The 19,629-nt window shown below is 40.2% G+C and overlaps 1 protein-coding gene across 4 annotated transcripts in view; it reads right to left on the bottom strand.

The window, feature by feature from the left end:
* DENND1A (DENN domain containing 1A) overlaps positions 1 to 19,629 on the bottom strand; it is a 4,751,104-nt gene that overhangs the window by 4,087,142 nt on the left and 644,333 nt on the right. For all 4 annotated transcript variants that reach the window (XM_044058260.1, XM_044058262.1, XM_044058261.1 and 1 more), the window contains exon 2: positions 435 to 473. In XM_044058260.1, the coding sequence (XP_043914195.1) occupies positions 435 to 473 (39 nt within the window). The remainder of the gene's footprint in view (positions 1 to 434; positions 474 to 19,629) is intronic.

The raw sequence follows: 19,629 nt of genomic DNA, 5'->3' as shown, positions 1-19,629 counted from the left end.
CATAGTGAAAAAGGGGCCAACCAATCCACTCACTTTATATACATAAATAAAAAAATCAATAAACTGATCATACATTCAAGCACTTCCTGAATGTTGTTTTTTTTTTCATTTGAGGCCTCAAAGACATTCCTTGCTTGGGACTTCAATTTTGTGAATGAACAACTAACTCTTGCATTTTGGATTTGTCATGTCAGTAGACATTTTTGAAACAACACATTTCTAAGTTGCTAAAGACACCAACATTCTGTCATTTGCTTAAAGGAATCCAGATAAACCAGGCAATCAATGCAAAAACAACTAGTATCTTGTGACTCCAAACAAGTATGACACAGAGGCTTAAAGGTGGTAGCAGAGCAGCACTTCAACAATCAGCTGTAATGTGTAGAAGTATAACTGGAACATCAAACATGTCAAAGTAGCTTTCTGATACATACACTGAGCTCCTTCGTCAGGCTTTAGTACATGAAGTGCATCTGTAAAGACAAAATATTTAAATCCAATGAGTGACAAACAAGCAGACTTTTGGTGGACCAGTCAAAACATTAAAACAATATGAACATTTCCAAATATCAGCTAATATGAAATGAAAACCTGAGGAAAAAAAAGACAGATGGCAACATCTTAAAATTTTGCCTTCCTGTTCTATAAGAACAGGATAGAAAAAGAATAACATTGCTTATGATCAAGTGCAAAGTTTTTTCACTATTTCTTGTTGTTATAATTATGCCCTCATCTTGTAAAGCGGGTTTTCTTATTCGAAAATTGTAGTTTTCACTTTAGTTACTTCAGTGGACCTATATTTATTAATTTTAATAAACTGATGTTTCTGTTTACTGCATGCTGAGCAACAGTACCATTACTTCCTGATTCCATGTCATCTAGCCCCACATTCTGACAATATACTGGAGAGGAGAAAAAATTTGCAGTGGGTTTGCATGTTTTCAGCAGGCTGCAGCAGACTTTATATGACATAGTCATAGGTATATACTAGGCTAACAAACACTAGGGCCTTTATAAGCCTAGCCATGCAAACCCACCCAATTATGTTCCTATGTATCATGGACATTTATTAGGAAGGGGTATGTGAGTTAGGAAGTTTCTAGAGGTTATTTATGTGTGGAAGGGGGGTATGTTAGTTTGGGCATTAATGTCTTCCTCTGTCAAAGGCATGGGGCAAACCATGGATGAATTTATAATTTCCCACCTACTGGTCAAGCTTCTGATGATAAACATAGGTTCATACCTGAATACTAGGCTAACTGACCTGAAGAGCTATTTAAGCCTAGGTAATAACCTGAGGATAGAATCAGACCCTGTACCTTCTGTCTATGAGGCAAAGACCTTAACCATTATGCTAAACCCAACCCCTAGAAAGTAACGAGAATGCCGCACAATCAGTTAGTCAGACAATATAGCAGCAAATAAACAGTGTCTATTACATAATCGAACTTTTAAAAGTTAGAATGTCATATGGCTGACACCATATAATTGAACTTTTAAAAGTTTGAAAATGTAATAAAAAATAAATAAACCAAAGAAAAAAAACTACCAGAAAGGTTTAAGCAGGGGGGCAAGCCATCCTGTCCTCCCCACACCCCCCGCTCATTAAATATGCCAACTCCGAGATCGCACTACAGTGCAGAAAAGGGAAATCTTTCCATTCTGCACTGTACGGAGATCTCCGTTAAAACGTGCAAACATTTAAAAGTTTGATCATATGGTGTTGACCATATGACGTTTTTGAGTTCGACAACGTGATATAGACCCAATAAACACAGTTATATTCAAGTGAAAGGTAACAAAACTAAGATGGAACAAGATAAGATTTTTAATAAGGTATAGTGCTTGGCATACAATATAATAAAACAGACTTAAGAGTAGTAAATCATCGTCGTCTACCGATGGATTAATTGATCACTTTTAGTAAAAAAAACTATGGTTATATGAATCACTTCGATGATGTATCTACTGTATCATGAGTTTTGTATGCAATACCACAAAGAATTAGTGCTGGAATGAAAACATTTGGAATAATCTGAATGTCTGTGAAGATGAAGATAGTACTCATTCCATAGTAAACAACCATTTACTACAGTGTGATGTTTGAGTTATTGCACTGTATGCGAAATACAATACATTTTACTACGAATTCATTTGTAGTGCATGGACTGCCACAACTACATTCCAAAAATAAGGAAAAAGGTATATGCTTCCCTTGTGCAACACCTAAAATTAATAGTGCAGAGGAGTTGCTTAACAAAAGCTTCTTAATGACACCTAAGTGTCTGTTAAGATCAAGAGAAGCATTTAACAAGTTTATTATTTTCCTGATTTAAGAACATAATCGTGGCACTCCAGGCACTACATATAAATTCCTAGTAAGGCTTCTTGCACTTGGCATACACTGTAATAACACAGATGTTCCACTGAAGTAAACAGCTGTCTATTACACATGGAATCAGGAAGTAAGAGAACAGTTGCTCAACATGCAGTAAACAGAAACACCAGTTTACTGAACTTAATAAATATAGGTCCACTGAAGTAAAGTAAAAAATACACATTTTAGAATATGAATTCTCAGTTTACAAGATGAGGGCAGAATGATAAAAAGAAACTGTAAAAAAATCTTTGTATTTGATCTTTAAAGCCAATACCTTGCATTCCTTTAATTACATTTGCCAGTTTAATTCATATAACAATAAAGCGTCCATGTTAGTGGTACTTTCTGCAAAACCTGATATTTATAAGTGACTGGATAGTCAGTTTCAAATGAATGTCTAACCAAAGCATTTTCTTAATTTTCCTGTTTTCAAATCAAATATGCATTTTTTTTATAAGAAATTTGAAACCTTTTCTTTCTTCTCTATCTATTTATGTTTCTATAATACTTGCCACATTCACCTCCCAAACTGCATTACTTCTTGCAGATCTCCAACATCCCATCCCAGGCTGCTTGCTTTGCACCACAATACCAATCAGCCAAGTTCTGAGTTATCATGTTTCTCTGCTGGCTCATTTTTTTTTTTTTATCTTTATCATTTTACATAGTAGGTGCCAGTACCCCTCATGTATTTTGAGACAAAAATAGAATTAATTTCTATTAAGAAATTCTTAGTAGCACTAATAATAAATATAAGTAACCCATAACTGAAGAAACACAACAAAATATGGCAGTAGAGTCTGGATAAGGCTCTTGAGGCTTAGGACAAATATGTGTCACATTTCACTATTTTAGCCAGCTACGTTTGTGGGGAAAATGTGCCCCCCCAACACACACACAACATGTAAAACAGGCCACTGTGGTGGTTTATACCTTAAATTGGTAAGGTCTCTACTTTGTTAGGATCTTATGGACTAATCCCAATCCAGAGCTGTGAATGCAAGCTTTCTGTGCCCATACTAAGAGATTTTTAGGTACATACCATAATTAGTCACTTTAGATCAAACAAGTTTTGGCCCTGGCTATACTTAACTATCTTCGATAATTTAGTTAGGACTGTTTTTTGTATGAAGATGTCACACAGAAGGTTACTAGTTTTGACATTGGGAGGTCTTTCAATTGCATGAACAGGAATTACCTGTTTAAAATCCTCTGATGGTGGGGTTCCCTGAGGGATTTTATCAGTTTATTATTGTTTTGCCTGTGTGAAAACTAAGGCAGGTTGTTTTTTCCTTTCAATTTTGCTGATGCACCCGGCAGAGCAGTCAGCTTTCTACTTCTTTGTTCACAATTTACTTGCAGTGTCTAGTGCTAAGACTGTGGGTCTTTCAAAATCATGGTTAACAATGAAGGGGACAACGCTGTAAGATTTCCCCTTATGTGATTCATCTTTACATATCTTTCAGATGCAAAAATATAGCATGATCTGTTTTTTGAAGAGCTATCAAAATCTGATGGGCTTTCTGGACACTGGATTAATAAGAGTAAGACAAAGGGCCAGCTTACAATGTCAGTCTGCCCTGATTCCAAAAGTCTTGCTTTCAGTATGAGTGACTTACTTTGGTGTAAGGCCCAATTATAAACAGACTTAAACCAGGAGCCAGATTTCAAAAGACCTGCTCTTAGCATAAGTGGTCACTTACACTGAGAGCAGGCCCAAAGTCTAAAATAATTAATTATGTCACATCAGAGGGGACAGAAGATAGACTACAGACACTTTTTCTTTGGAGGGCTAAAGGGTTTTACTTGATACAAGTTATATACTTATACAAGTAAAAATAATAATAATAAGGTATAAGTTGTATACTTGGGTATGCAACTGGGAACTCTCCGACAGCTACTGTTAACTTGTACCTGTAAAAGTGATACAAAAAGTAAAATATTTTTTTCTGGCTTTAGAAGCCTCCTGTTACCACATTTTCATTAAAGAATGCAAGCCTTAAATTGTTTTGCTCTGTACTTACTCATATATGCAAACACAGGGAATTCCCATTTCCCTACCTTCACATTTTTATTTCAAGTTACAGCATTATAGAGAATTTCACTCATTTGGGGTGAAGCCAAGAATTGCCTTGAAGACACTGATGCTTTCTGCTTTTTTGGGGGAGCAGGTATTTCTGACTTAAGTGACATGGGAGAGGAGATACTTCAGTGTTCTACAGCACCTTCATGTCTAGCTACCAGGCTGTATGGAAGAGTTTACAATTGGAGGTGGGGGATCAATATTTACGAAAAAGCCAGATGAAAAGCGGTGGAAGTGGAGAAACCTAAAATTCCTTCAATTTTTGGAATCCCAAAAATTCATAAAAATGAGCCAGACCCCCCATTAAGACCCATAGTTTCAGCTGATGGATCAAAAACCCATCCACTAGCTAAATATATAGATACCAAAGTTAAAAAACTATGGGCAGAAAGGGAACAAATTCTAAAAGATTCATGGGATTTGTTAAAAGTTATTGCAAGAGTTAAAGGTTTGGACAATATTTTATTTATTACTATAGATGTAATTGACCTTTTTTCATCCATTCCGTATATTGAAGGTACAGAAATGTTTGAAGAAATACTGTATGAAAGTAAAATTTTAACTAACAATGAAAAGCAGGTGAATGTGTGGTTGATGGAAATGGTGTTAAAGAATATTTTTTTATATTTCAATGGGGAATTTTTTAGGCAGATGCAAGGAGTGGCTATGGGTGCTGCATGTGCCCCAACTTATGCAAATTTAGTACTTGCTAAATGGGAAGAGAAATATGTATTAAATTCCCAATTTAAATCCCATTGTGTCCTTTATCGCAGATTTTTGGCTGATATAGTCCTATTTTGGACTGGTGGACATGAAAAGCTTAAGGAATTCATGGTTTATCTTAACAAAACCACAGATTTTTTGAAGTTCACATACACAGTATCAAACAATGTACTGCAATATTTGGATTTGGAAATTTATAAACAGGGAGATGTTTTAGAAACAAAAGTATATAGAAAACCTACATACTGTAATATGTTTCTACATTATGATAGTGCACATCCCCTAGACTGCAAAAGGAATAGTATAAAAGGACAATTTGTGAGAGGTAGTAGATTGACAAGTTCCCAGAATGATTTTCTTAAAGAATGTGACCGTTTGGAAAAAATGTTTATGGATCGAGGATATCCATTAAAACTTATTAGGGAAATAAGACAGGAAATAGAAGGGGTAAGGAAAAATAGATACACCCCAATTGTGAAAACAACTGACTTTGGAATAGAGAAATGTAAAGATCAAGGGGGAAATGAAGAGAATTTTCAATCAGCTTTAACCCTAGAATACAATGCAATGAATAGTAACATCAAAAGAATATTTCTTAAGGAATGAGACAGGTTTATCAATATAACTAACATAGATAAACTAGAAGGGATTTCAACAAAAATAGTGTACAAGAATGCTCAAAGTATAAGAAACATTTTAGAAAGTAGGAAGACTATGGCTCCACAAGATGTAAAAAAGACGGGCACTTACAAATGTGGTAGATGCGCCCAATGCCCCTATATTTCAAACTCTAATAGGTTATATATAGCAAGCAGGGATAGATGGATTATTAACAATAAGAATTATTACAATTGTGAGTCCATGGGGTTGGTCTATATGGCCACCTGTGGGACCTGCGATTCTTTCTATATAGGAAAAACGGAAAGAAAACTTAAGAGAAGGTTATACGAGCATCTTAATGACATTAAGAATTGCAAGGACACAAATGCTTCATTTAAACATAGCAAGGAATGTAAAGGAGCCACTTTCAAATTTACAGTGTTAGAACACACTCAAAGAGATATAAGAGGTGGCCCCTGGGAGGAGAAAGTTGACTATAGGGAGCTTTGGTGGCAAGTAACATTGGAAGCATACAACCCACCAGGGTTGAATGAGTACACAAGTATTATACCGATTCTGAAATTAAGGGCAGCTAAGCTACAACAATATTTTATAATTTGTAAAATAGATTTATCCAGAATGATTTTTATACGTTTCTTTATGCATTCTTTAACACTGTATTTCTATAAATTTTACAACATCAATTTAGTGGATTTTAATAATACAAAACAGCATTTTATTTAAAGGTATTTAAAGGTTTTTAACGTAGGATGCCACAGGACAATAATGAGAAGTTATGTACCTACTATAACGTTCCATGTTAGTTGTCTTCTTCTCGCCTTCTTTCTTGCTGGATGGGTTCGGAGCCGATCCTCCCCTCCGACCCGGCCGACACTAAAGCTTGAGAGCTAATTCCACCGGCTCGAGGCTCCCCTATATCCCACAATGCTAGGCGGTAACTACCCAGATCTTGTTTGATAGCTAAAACCAAGCAGTTCTGGTCTCCATAGTATGGAGAAGAGAGAAAAGGAACCCACCTCTATATAAACCTGTATGTAAGCTACCACAAACATAAAAGGGAGAATAGAGGTGGTAGAACATGTGGGAAGGAAACCTCAAAGGAAGATCCCAAAAATTCCTATCGGTCTGTCCAGGTTAGGGGGAAGGAGGGTGGGACGCAAGAAAGAAGGCGAGAAGACGACAACTAACATGGAACGTTATGGTAGGTACATAACTTCTCAATGTTAAGTTGTCAATCTCGTCTTCATTCTTGCTGGATGGGACCACTTCCCTAGCACCTTACCCCGGGTGGCTTATCGGAACAGACTCTTGAGAACAGTGGAACCAAAGTTGGCACGGTTTCTGGAGGCCATATCCAATTTGTAATGCAAGATAAAGGTATGAGGAGAAGCCCATGTGGCTGCTGCACAAATGGAATCTATTGGTAGCCTGTCCTGAAAAGCTACAGATGTAGCTAATGCCCTGGTTGAATGAGTTCTAGGTCTTGAAGGCAGTTTTTGATGTCTGATTTCATAGATGAAGGTAATTATAGAGGTAAGCCATCTTGAAAGGGACACTTTAGAAACTGGCAGGCCCAATTTCCCTTCCGCATAAGACAGGAAGAGCTGGTCAGATTTCCTGAACTGTTTAGTCCTGTCTAAATAATATCGAAGTTGGCGATGAACATCTAGAAAATGTAACTTTTGTTCCGACCTGTTGAAATAATCAGGGAAGAAGACGGGGAGATCGATAGTCTGATTTAGGTTTGCTTCAGAGGAAACCTTAGGCAAGAAGGATGGATTAGTCCGGAGGGACACCCTGTCTTTATGGAAAACTAAGTAAGGAGGACGACTGCAAAGAGCATGAAGTTCAGATACCCTTCTAGCTGATGTTATGGCTACTAGAAAAAGTGTTTTCCATGAGAACAACTTAAGAGGGCATGAAGCCGCAGGTTCGAAGGGGGGGAGAATCAAGGACGCTAGGACCAAATTCAAGTCCCACTGAGGTGGGGGGATCTTTGATTGGGGGCTTGAGCAAAAAGACACCTCTTAGAAAGGCTTTGCAGAGTATATGGGACATGATACTGGAGTCCGAGACACCTACATGAAAGTTAGATATAGCAGCTAGTTGTACTCTAATGGTAGATGAGGAAGAGCCTAAATGAAAGAGCTCTGCCAAGAAGTCTAGGATAGACTGGATAGGTGCAGTGAAGGGGTCTATATTTCTTGATGCTGCCCAGAAGGAAAAACGCTTCCACTTACTATTGTAAATCCTTCTGGTAGAAGACTTATGAGAGGCTATCAGGATATCACGGACCGAATGAGAGATTAAGGGAAGCCTGGCTAGGGTAGGAATCGGAGAAACCATGCTGTGAGGCTGAGAGATTGGAGGGAGTGGTGCAGCTGGCCCGACTGGTGGGTCAAAAGATCTGGCACTGGGTCCAGATGCCAAGGCTGCTCCAAGAGATAATGATGCAGGATCGGAAACCATATGTGTCGAGGCCAGTAAGGGGCAATGAGGATCATAGTGACTCTCGAGGCGATAGCTTTCTGAATTAATTGAGAGATCAGTGGAAAGGGGGGGAAGCATACAGAAGTCCCCGGGGCCAATCGTGGACTAGAGCGTCTCTGGTGGGTTGGCCTGGTAAAGGGAAGAGGGTGAAGAAGTCGTGACACTTGCTGTTTTGGGGAGTAGCAAAATGATCGCAGCAAGGCCAGCCCCATCTTTGAAAGATTTCTTCCAGCACTGATTTTTTTAGAGACCACTCGTGAGGCATGAGAATAGCCCTGCTTAACTTGTCAGCAATCACGTTGGACTTCCCGGGAATGTGCGTTGCTATCAGAAAACGCTGAGAAGAAATCGCCCACTGCCAAAGTCTGAGTGCCTCCCAACATAAGGGGTAGGACTTGGTTCCGCCCTATTTGTTGATGTACCACACTACGGACATGTTGTCCGTCTGAATTGCAATAGTCCCTGTGGGAAGAGAGTCCTGAAGGGCTTGCAACGCTAAAAGCACTGCTCTCATCTCTAAGACATTTATGTGCAAGTGGCACTCGAAAGATTGCCACGTGCCCTGGACTGTCCTGCCCTGATAATGCTCGCCCCCCACCCGATCAGGGAGGCGTCCGTTGTCACCGTGGCGATTGGGGGGGGGATGAAGGGTCTGCCCTGGAGAACTTGAGGTGATGGCATCCACCAAGACAGGTGATTCTTGCATGATTGGGTTAGCAGGATGATGTGAGACATCGGGAGCTGTTGGAAGGACAATTGAGAAAACAGAATCCACTGGAGGATCCGCATGTGAAAACGAGCTAAGGGGAGGAGTGTAATAGTAGCCGCCATGAGTCCTAATGCCTTCAAGACTACTCTGGCTTTGATCTTGTTGCACTGAAGCAGAAGGTAAACTTGTTTGCGGATATCTGATACTCTTTGCTCTGTTAGTCTGGCGAAAAGATGAACTGTGCCTATAAAGGTAATAGATTGACAAGGCGACAAGGCAGATTTTTCAAAATTTATTTAAATGCCTAGAGCTTGGCAAGCTTGGATGGTAAAGTCTCTGGATAGAAGAAGTTGACGCCTGGTGGTGGCGGTAAGGAGCCAGTCGTCCAACTATGGAAACACCTGGAATACTTGACGTCTCAAGTGAGCCGCGACCACTGCCATACATTTGGTGAACACTCGGCGGGCTGTAGTGAGACCAAACGGCAGGCTCTGAACTGGTAGTGACTGGCTCCCAGCCTGAAGCGGAGAAACCTCCTGGAGCGTCTGTGCATTTTGATATGGTAGTACGCATCCTGAAGGTCTATCGAGCACATCCAATTGTCCTGACCCAAGAAGGGTAGAATGGACTGTAGCGTGACCATCCGGAATTTTGTTTTCTTCACATACTTGTTTAGCTTGCTGAGATCCAGTATTGGTCTCCAGTCCTCTGTTTTTTTTGGTACCAAAAAGAATTTGGAGTAGATTCCGGATCCTTGCTGGTCTGCTGGGACTGGCTGGATAGCTCTTTTTGACAGCAGCTTTGATATTTCTAACGCTGCTTGTTCCCTTAGACTGGGTGGAACGTCTGGAAGGGATCCTTTGGGTTGGGATGGGATGTGAATAAAGGGGATTTTGTAACCCTCGGATATGATCGACTGTACCCATTTGTCTTGAGTGAGGGAAAGCCAGGCTTTTGGGTACAGTGATAATCTTCCCCCGACTGACTCCGAAGGTGGACAGCCGGGCAGCTCCTCAGGGATGCTGAAAGGGTTTATCAGAGAAAGTCTCTCTGCTACCCTGGTTTTGCGGACCACCTCTGCCCCTAGGGCGGCGTCTATTGTTGTCCCCCCCTCTGCCTCTAGAGGGGAATCGACTTTGTGCATCAGATGAGACTCCTTGTGGTTTGTGGAACCACATCCCCCCCCCCCCTGACCTTTGGGATAAGGTCTGGAAGGGGTAGAAAAACGGACTCCCACGGCAGAGAGAGTCTTACCTTCCTGCTCGCACCTAGTCAATGTATCCTTCACCTGAGGTCCAAACAACGTTGAGCCATCAAAGGGGGAATTGGTGAAGGATGCCTTGAAAGGGTCCGCAAAATTGCATAGCTGCATCCAGGTGTGGCGTCGTAAAGCTACACCTGTGCCTGCGGCCCTACTCGCCCCATCAGTCGCATATGAGATAAGCCGCATGGAGGAGTTGACAATCGAATTCAAGGTTGCCAACTGTGAGTTCATTTTGTCTTGGAACCCCTCAGCTGTTGGATCCTGCATAGCCTCACCCATATCCTTGAGTAAATCCCTCTGGAGACGGGTGAAGTGACACCAAGTAGTTCAGCGACCGCATGGCAAAGGTCGCTGAGGAAAACATCCGCTTACTGTACCTGTCCATGGTCCTAGACTCCTTATTAGGAGGATGGACAGGTACCGAAGGATCGGCTAATTCCTTCTTAGTGGCTGCGGCCACCACCATGGCATCAACAGAGACACCTTTGGATAAGAACTGTTGCTCTTTTGGGGCAGTAATAAATTTTGATGGCCTTCTTGGGGTAGGTTCCACCGAATCAGGGGCCGTCCAAGCCTTCCTTGCCACCACTTCCATGAGGGGGTCAAAAGGAGGAGACACCCAGGAGGTGGAAGGGCAAGAGCCAAACGCCTCAAGGAAGACCGACTCGTCCTCTGAAGGGTTAAGGGCGGGCCAGTTCCCCCTCTGTTTAAGGATTTCAAGGATGTCACCAAAAGAGACATCCTCAGAGGGGGACCGAGGGGAACCTTCAGATTCCTCCAAGTCAGTGTCGGAGGTGATAGACTCAGGGGAGTCAATGTGCTTCCTCTTGCACTGTCTCTTCCGAGGGAGTTCCCCTGCCGGATCAGGAGAAGCCTCGGAAGAAGAGGATATTCCCAATGAGGAAACCTGAGGGGCTGGCTCTCTACGGTCTGGTACGAGGGGGTGGGTAGAAACCACTGCAGGCACTGAAGAGGGAGGAGCTGACGGAGCCGACTGTGGGGTAGACACGGGGTCTAGCACGCTCTGCATGACCTCGAATGCACCCCGATCAGCCAAGGCCGAAGGTCCCGGCTCTGAGGAGACAAGGAACCCCCCCCGGCACCGACAGGGATGGCTCCCTGGCCGATGTTGGAGCCGAACTCACCAGCGCCGATGCTCCGAGAGGGAGAACGGGGTCGGACAAGGGTCCAATGCCACTCACCCCCTCGGAGCCGACGAGGGAAGCCCGGCACCAAGATCCCTCCAAAGAGGAAATCGGAGCAGACGACGGAGCCGAAAGGGAGGGTATCGGCTCCAACGCACCGACAGCCACGGCTCCGATGAGCCTCGGCTCCAAACTCAAGGGAGTCGGAGGAGGAACAGAAACAGGGATGGGAATAGCCGCTGACTGTTGAGTAAGGCTATGCAGCATTTGGGCCAGTGCCTCGGACTTGAGAAGTCTACTCATCACCCTTTGTAAGTCATGGTCGGACAGCCTGGAGGACCGAGAGGAATGGGACCTATGGCTCAGCTCCGACAGAAGAGGGGATCCCGGGGCCGAGTGGATGGAGCCGATGGAAGGGGACCTCGACCTCTTCTTTGAAGGTGGCTCCAATAAGACTATCGGAGCCGACTGAGTCTTAGCAACCTCAGCTCTGGCCGGAGCCGAGGTAACGGTTTGAGTCTTCGAAACATCGACTCCAGCCGGAGCCGATGTCGAAGCAGCCTTGATGCTCCCAGCAGACGGCTCTGAAGCTGCAGCCGACGGCCTGAAAGTCTTTGAAGGCTTCGCCGACTCAGACTGGGTCGAGGGGCCTTCAGGCTTTAATAAGCCTTGAAGAATAAGTTTATTTTTGCGTTCCTGCAGGACTCTCGGGCTGAATGCATGGCAAACAGCACAGGAGTCCTGCAGGTGCAAAGGTCCCAGGCAATAGACACAAGAAGTGTGACCGTCTGTCAGAGACATTTTCTGACAGCACGAGTCACACTTCTTGAAGCCTGAGACCTTGGAGTCTTTAGACATCCTAAAAGACTGTATATCTAAGGACACAGACACACCCTTTAACCAAAAGAAAAAACCCAATCACACTTAAATGACAAGGGAAAAAAGGGGAGTGGGCCAAAAGCCTATAAGTTAAAAGGGAATAAAAGGGGATAAAAATGAGGGAGACCGGATATAAACTAAAAGGATACCCTGTACTATAAACTAAACTAAACTAAAAAGGATAGGGGTAGATATTTGAAGTTTTTAACTAGAAAAAACTCACTAACCTGCCAGAGCCGGTAGAAGAAAGCACCTCGCAGCTAAGTGGCAAACGAGATCTGGGTAGTTACCGCCTAGCATTGTGGGATATAGGGGAGCCTCGAGCCGGTGGAATTAGCTCTCGAGCTTTAGTATTGGCCGAGTCGCTCTGAACCCATCCAGCAAGAATGAAGGCGAGATTGACAACTTAACATCATGAATTTCCACTAGAGGGCAGTTGAACATTATAGAATTTTAAATGAATTATTTATTAACATAGATATTTTTAACTTTTTATAAATGCAGGGGAATAAAATTATATTAATTAATGGAGAAGTATTTATTTGTTTAATATTTTTTAAAGAAAGATCGTTTTTCAAGTGATAAGGAATTATATTTACTCAAGCAAGTATTAAAAGTAATTGTAACACTGTTAATTGTTTAAATTATGTTCATTAATTGAAGTCATTGGTCAGATTATAAAAGGAGTGTAATCTAATTAATAGTTCATCTGATGAAGTCTGATTTTAACAGACGAAAATGCGTGTGTTTAATAGCGTTTATGTTTTAATATAGAGAGTTATTTAGAGTGGTATATTCATTACGTGGAGCATTGTTTGAATAAACTTTGGCTCAAGAATTGGATTTTATTCTCCGTTTTTCATTTTGGACTTTTTTTGATTTACGAAAAAGCATTACTGTTAATGTCACCTCTTCCTCACTGGTACAGTTTTGCTGAATTCTGTGGTACAAGATTTATGAACAGTGACACTAAAGCCCGAATGAAGGAGGTATTTCAGACAGGATTCACCAAACGCTGGAAGCTGAAAAATCTTAAAGTTCTCAGCCACATATTGATTAAAGTGTGCAGTTCAGAAAAACAATTGCATCTTACTTACTTGGGATCAGTTTGCCTAGAATTTAAATATGAACCAGGTTCAGAGGCAATACTGTGAAAAGCTAGTGAGTATTTTTTAAGCTAAAGTGATCAAGAGGCGAGCAGACTGACTAATGTCTTAACATCACGTGGGTTATGGAGGCAAGGGGAAGAAACTCCTCTGAGTAATGCTATTAGCTCTGCAAATAACATACTGCTCAGTGGCAGATTGCAAGAAACAGAAAAATGTATAAAATCATGGAAAGGGCACTCCACGCTCGGATTTTACCAGAAACATGACAAAAATTGATGCTAATATCCAGGTTATGATGCTAAATCAGCAAAGATTAGATTCTTTGGTTGGCAATAGCTTTTAAAGTATTTCTACATACCATACTTGTTAGCATGGATATTTCTAGGTAAAAGCCTGGAATGCCAGCAGTGTGGGAGAGGTGCCTTCAGTGACTGGTTACACATCTTTTGGGACTGTGAATTTATATAGGATAACTGAGTTGTAAACTGTGTCTGAGCTCACAACACTGGGTTTTTTGGAAAATCTTACTGGATCTTTTGTTATGGGTTTCAAAAATTCAGTTAAAAGAAAAAGGAAGCATAGCGAGACCCCCTCCCCCCAACAAAGGGATTATGGTAAGCAATACAACTTTAATCATAGACAGCCTTATTATACTTTTTTTGCTTTATTCTGCTTGAAGGTCGCTTTTTTTTTTTTTTTTACTTCAATCATGAAGATAAAAGCTCATTTTATGAGATTAGCAAGTACTGAAATAATGTAGTGCATTTTTTTAATATGATTAATGTTACTGTTTATCTTGAACGTAACTGCCTTCTGATACTGACCTTACCAATAAGTTTTGGTTGGAAAAATTAAAAAAGCTCAATCATATATTCCCAGTATTACTTGACATCAGGTTATAACATTTGCAATGGAAAAGAATTTCAATTTTCGTAACCTAGTTATTCAGTACTTTCAAAAAATAGAGCTTCATAGATCCACTTTTCCATTTTCATTTCTTCAGGTCTTCTCTTCTACAGCTGTAACTATCAGTTTTGATCCAATCTCTTAAAACTTTTAGACCCATCACATTAATTTCATGCCTTAATTTATTTTCAATTGATTGTTCTTAATCCTAATATACATATCTGTGACATGATTAAAGCAATGATTTTCCATTACTAAAGATTAAGAATTTTAAGAATTACTAATAAGACTAACATACTGACGCATTATCCAATCCATCTTAGAAATCTTGTTTACTATCAAATCCATCTTCGATATATTGTTTACCAATTTTATTGGCCTTTGGAACTATGGTTTCACACTGTATTTTTCAGCGTGCATTGATCAGAGTTAAAATATTTTCTTTTCTATTGTCCACTGAAACTAATACATTGATGTAACAATTTACTTCATGATTCCTCTTATCAAAACATGCAGTTCTGCTCATTTCTCTATTGTCCTGCTAATTCTTAAAGTCAAAATTTGTCTCCAAGGTTAGCACCATCCAGTAATACCCCTTTCTTTGGGTTATTGATACACACATTTTATTCTGTAATTACAGTGAGATCACCAAAGTTCACAGATTGCCCAATAACAAGCACTAGACAGTCTACTAGACAGTTTTTCACTCAAATGTTACCATTTGGTACACTATCAGCTAAACAGTTCATAATCCACCTTAGCAATTTAGATTCAGCGCCTGTATGTGTGTGTGTGTGTGTGTATGTATATGTATATATATATATATATATATATATATATATATATATATATATATATATATATGTATGTATGTATGGATAGCATACCTCTCAACTGTCCAGATTTCAGCCTCATAGTTTTGGTCTATTCTTCATAAAATCTGTGGTTTTCTGGCAAATCACTGGGATGATCTGAGGACTGAAGTCACTAAATAATAACATACATTGGAGTTTCAGACTTCGAATCCTTCAGAAAATGGATGTTAACACAAACCCTGCTACTCTAGCAACTTTCTAAGTCTATAACAGCAATATTTAAAATTGGTCCCTATTTTTGGACCTCTGTCCCTCCATTTTGCCAGGCTTTGTCCAGATTTCTTGCTCTGAGAGGTATGATGGATAGATATATAGCGGCATTCTTAAAACTGCCATTATGTTGAGGTTGCTAACATTAACATCAACATGTTTCTGCACATATGCTCCACAATCTCTACTATTTATATATACTAACTCAGAGAATGCACATTCCCTGGGAAAGGGGAATATTGCCCACTCCCGGGGACTGTGTGATCTTGCACCAAAGTTGACCAAAGTGCATCAACAAAACAGAGACAGATTTAACATAAAACTGACTAAGGGCATAGACACCATATAAATACACACACACGTATATATGTATATATGTACACGCACACACGTCACTTTTCAACTACCATTTTACCTTTCCCAACCCAAACCAAACCATCAAGTCTCCACTCACCTTTATAACTCATCCTTTCATTAATTCACCTACTGGCTTGCTGAACCCATACTGCCAGTGTGTGAATCATGCTGACAGCAATTGCCATATTTGAAAGTTTGATATTTTTTTCTATTTTATGCCCTAACTTTTGCCTCACCTCAGACCATAAGGCCATAACATCAATGTGCATCTATGTCCATAGACAAACTGCCTGTGCATTTCTCCACTGACTACAGTCCACGGCTTGTGTTACCTGCTCAAATAAATTACCAAATTAATTAGATAAGATCTACCTTTAAAGCCAAGCTGCTGGGGGTCAAGTCTTATCATAGTTTATCAAGACCGTTATGACTCCTTCCATGGACTTGCATATTAGGCTCATTAGGCTGATGGGTATGTAATTTACAAGGTCTGTGGTGTGGTCATCCTTGTAAAGTGATGTCACAACCATCATGTGGCATACCACAAGAACAAAGCCAGTGGATAAGCTCTGGCCAAACAACTGCAGGAGCAGGTCCACCAGCACAAGATTAGTGATGATCAGCAGGCAGCCTGGTATGTTATCAGATCCCACAGAGGATGCATTTTTTTGTTTTGGAGAGTACTTTTAGCAACTGTTCTTTAGGGATGATAGGGGGTTGGAGATCTTTATGGATATTTGATGATAATACTGACCCCAGGCTGAGACTGTATTTGGTCACTTGATCAGAGCTCTACCCCAGTTAAATTAATTAATTAATTAATTAATTAATTAATTAATTAATTAATTAATTTAATTAAGCAAGTATGTATGTGAGATTTCTATAGATGTCTCTGGAGTGAAATTTGCACTGTTTGTTAAAATATTTGTGGTACTCACTGGATACAAGTAGGTAATGCCATTATAAACAAGTTCAGAGAACTGCTGGGTATTATTTCATAAGTAAAGAATATTTAATAATTGCAAATACTTCTTTAATTAATATGTGGGATTTCAATAGATATCGCTGGAGTGAAATTTGCACTGTTTGCTAAAATATTTGTAGTACTCACTGGATACAAGTAGGTAATGCCATTATAAGCAAGTTCAGAGGACTGCTGGGTACTATTTCATAAGTAAAGAAGGATTTGCAATTATCCATAACTTCTGATGCCAAACTAAGTTTACGAGATACATTTGTTTTACTCACAGTCTTTTTCAGTATCTTAACTACTTTTTGATGTTGTCCATAACGTATTGAAATGCTTCTTTTCTTTATTAAATCCATAAATGTTCAGATTATTAAATATTAGTGAGTACTCTAAAGCTTTGTTAACTTTGCAGTTAAGTATTAGAACTGCTCTATTATGATGGAAACAGCTTAAAAGTAAATTCATTTGGTCCTGAATCAGGAGGAAATACCTTAGCACTGTCTGCTAATAGGTATAGCTCTAAATAAGCTTGCAAAGAGTAAAACTTCAACTGAAGTGCCTGCATCTATCCAGTGCAGGTTTGGGCACCCCTGCTTGAAGTAGAGATTTGCACAGCATAGTTTATGAACAAGCAGCTTTTGACTTTAGCTTCCTAGAAACAGCAGCGTCTCCCTTTCCACCGAATAATCCATTACTTTTTCTCAGACTGCCCACACATTTGGCGAAGACTTTGCGTTAAAATAACAGAGGTGCAAATAATTAAAATGGAAACAGTAGTTTAGCACAGGGAAGCAATACAGTGCTTAATAAATCAGTAGATTTATCACAGGGAAAGTACAGTGGTATTAAGTACTCAGTATTTACATATGAGACGTATTCTGCCAAATGTACTCTATGTCCAGCCCGCACAACAAAACTTAGGTACCTTCCTCTCCTGTACACATACAACTTACAACCCAAGTGAGAGAATGGTAAGTGGAATGTAAGTGTCCCATGGGCAAGAAAATCCTCAGGACTTTCTTGCCCCAGGGCTAAAAAGAGTGGAGAAACTAAGACATGTCATCAAGGAGTGGGGGAAATGTATAGCAGATCCCATCTCAGCCAAAAGGAGTAAAAAATATGTATGAAAAAAGAGGAAAAGAAAGAAAGGTGCAAACTGCTACAGTGATCTACTCAGACATCTACTGGTAGGGTAAGTTTTTACACAACTTACCACGTCCTTCACTGACCACTGCTGCAGTATTACAACATACAGGAAGCTTCCCAAAGCTTTTTCAAATGTCTAAAAGTAGGACTGAACTAGAATTGGAGTACAGCATTCATTGGAGGATAGATATAGCCAAACCAATTCTGTCCCTGGAAATTGTATCAATTTTATAATGTTTTGCAAATGCGTGAATGGAAGACCAATTGTCTGCCTCTAAAATAGAATTTGAATCCAGACCTTTGACAAAGGCGCCAAAAGAGTTAATAGCCCTGGTGGAATGAGCTTTGACTTGGTTTGGGGGGGTTCCAAGAAAACAACAAAATGAAATAGACAAGAAAATCCAACCGGAGATTCTCTGTTAAACAGAGCAACCTATTTTTTATTCTGAGGGGAGATGAATATCTGATAATTTTTTCTAATAGCCTTAGTCTACAGAAAATCTGAGCTATCTTTGAACATCTAGGAAGTGTAAAATTCTGGAGAAGACAGGACAGTTAAGAGACTGTTTTAGAAACATTTCATTTACAACTTTAAGCAGAAAAGACAGATTGGCTCCAAAGGATACCCTGTCCTTGAGAAAGCTGACAACAGGAAGAGAAGCCATAAAGGCCTGCAGCTCAAACTCTCTTTACTAAAGTGAGACTGCCAGCAAGACCGTCTTCGGTGTACAACATGTTAGAGAGGAAGAAGAAGCATGCTCAAACTTTTTCATAACATAATTCAGGTCCCAAGGAGGAGTAATAAATTTTCTTGGTGGCACAAATGAAGGATGCTTTTAAAAAAATTATTTGATTTCAAAATTTGCTAAAAGAGACAAGTCTAAAGGCAACCAGGCAAAAATGGCAAACAAATGAGCTTTAAAGGAAGAGTATGCCAGTACTGAATTGAGCAGCTCACGCAGGATAGGACAGACAAAAAGAACACTCAGATGATGAAAGTGCCGAGTTTTCTTTCAGAGCCAAATAGAAAATTTCTTCCATTTGGAAACATAAGATTTTCTTGCAGCAGTTTTTCTAGCCTCTTGTAAATACCTGTTATGTATCCACAGAGAATAGGTGACTAAATGGTATCAAAATCCTAGCATCCAAACTGTCAGGTTTAGGGTTTGCAAGCTTGGGTGAATAACAGAGCCCTTGTTGTGAGCAGGTCTATCCAGTGGGGTAAGTTGTGGTGATAGCTCTTGATCAGGTGGAAGAGAAAAGAGAATCAATGTTGTTTGGGCCAAAAGGGGATCAACCAACAGCATCTTCAAGATGTCTTTAATTTTGAGAAGGGCCTTCAGAATCAGAGGAAAGGGAGGAAAAAAACAAAGGAATTTTCCTTTTCAAATGATTGGCATGGCATCCATTCTCCAAGCCTCTGGGCATGGAATTCTGGAGCACAACAGTCTGAGATGACTGTACAGAGGGAAGGAAAACAGATACATTTGAGGAGATTCCCAAGGATGCATAATCTGAAACAGGATCTCTCTCTTGGATCTCTGCTCAAGTAATCCACCACTGTATTCATGCAAGGGAATGTACACTTCTAGAAGGAAGACACTGCACTGGATAACTCTCTCAAGCTGTCATGGCATGTCTGCAAAAATTATTTTTTCCCATCCTAATAGTTTATGTACCACATTCCAGCAGTATTGTCTGTGGTGATGCGGTGGGTTCCTGGAGACCAAAGGTGATGCAAAAAGAACCAGGATCAGTTATT

Source organism: Protopterus annectens, chromosome 16.part0, assembly GCF_019279795.1.
Source record: "Protopterus annectens isolate FY-2018-M chromosome 16.part0, PAN1.0, whole genome shotgun sequence".
Lineage (NCBI taxonomy): Eukaryota > Metazoa > Chordata > Ceratodontiformes > Protopteridae > Protopterus > Protopterus annectens.
This window is presented reverse-complemented; position numbering and strand designations above follow the sequence as displayed.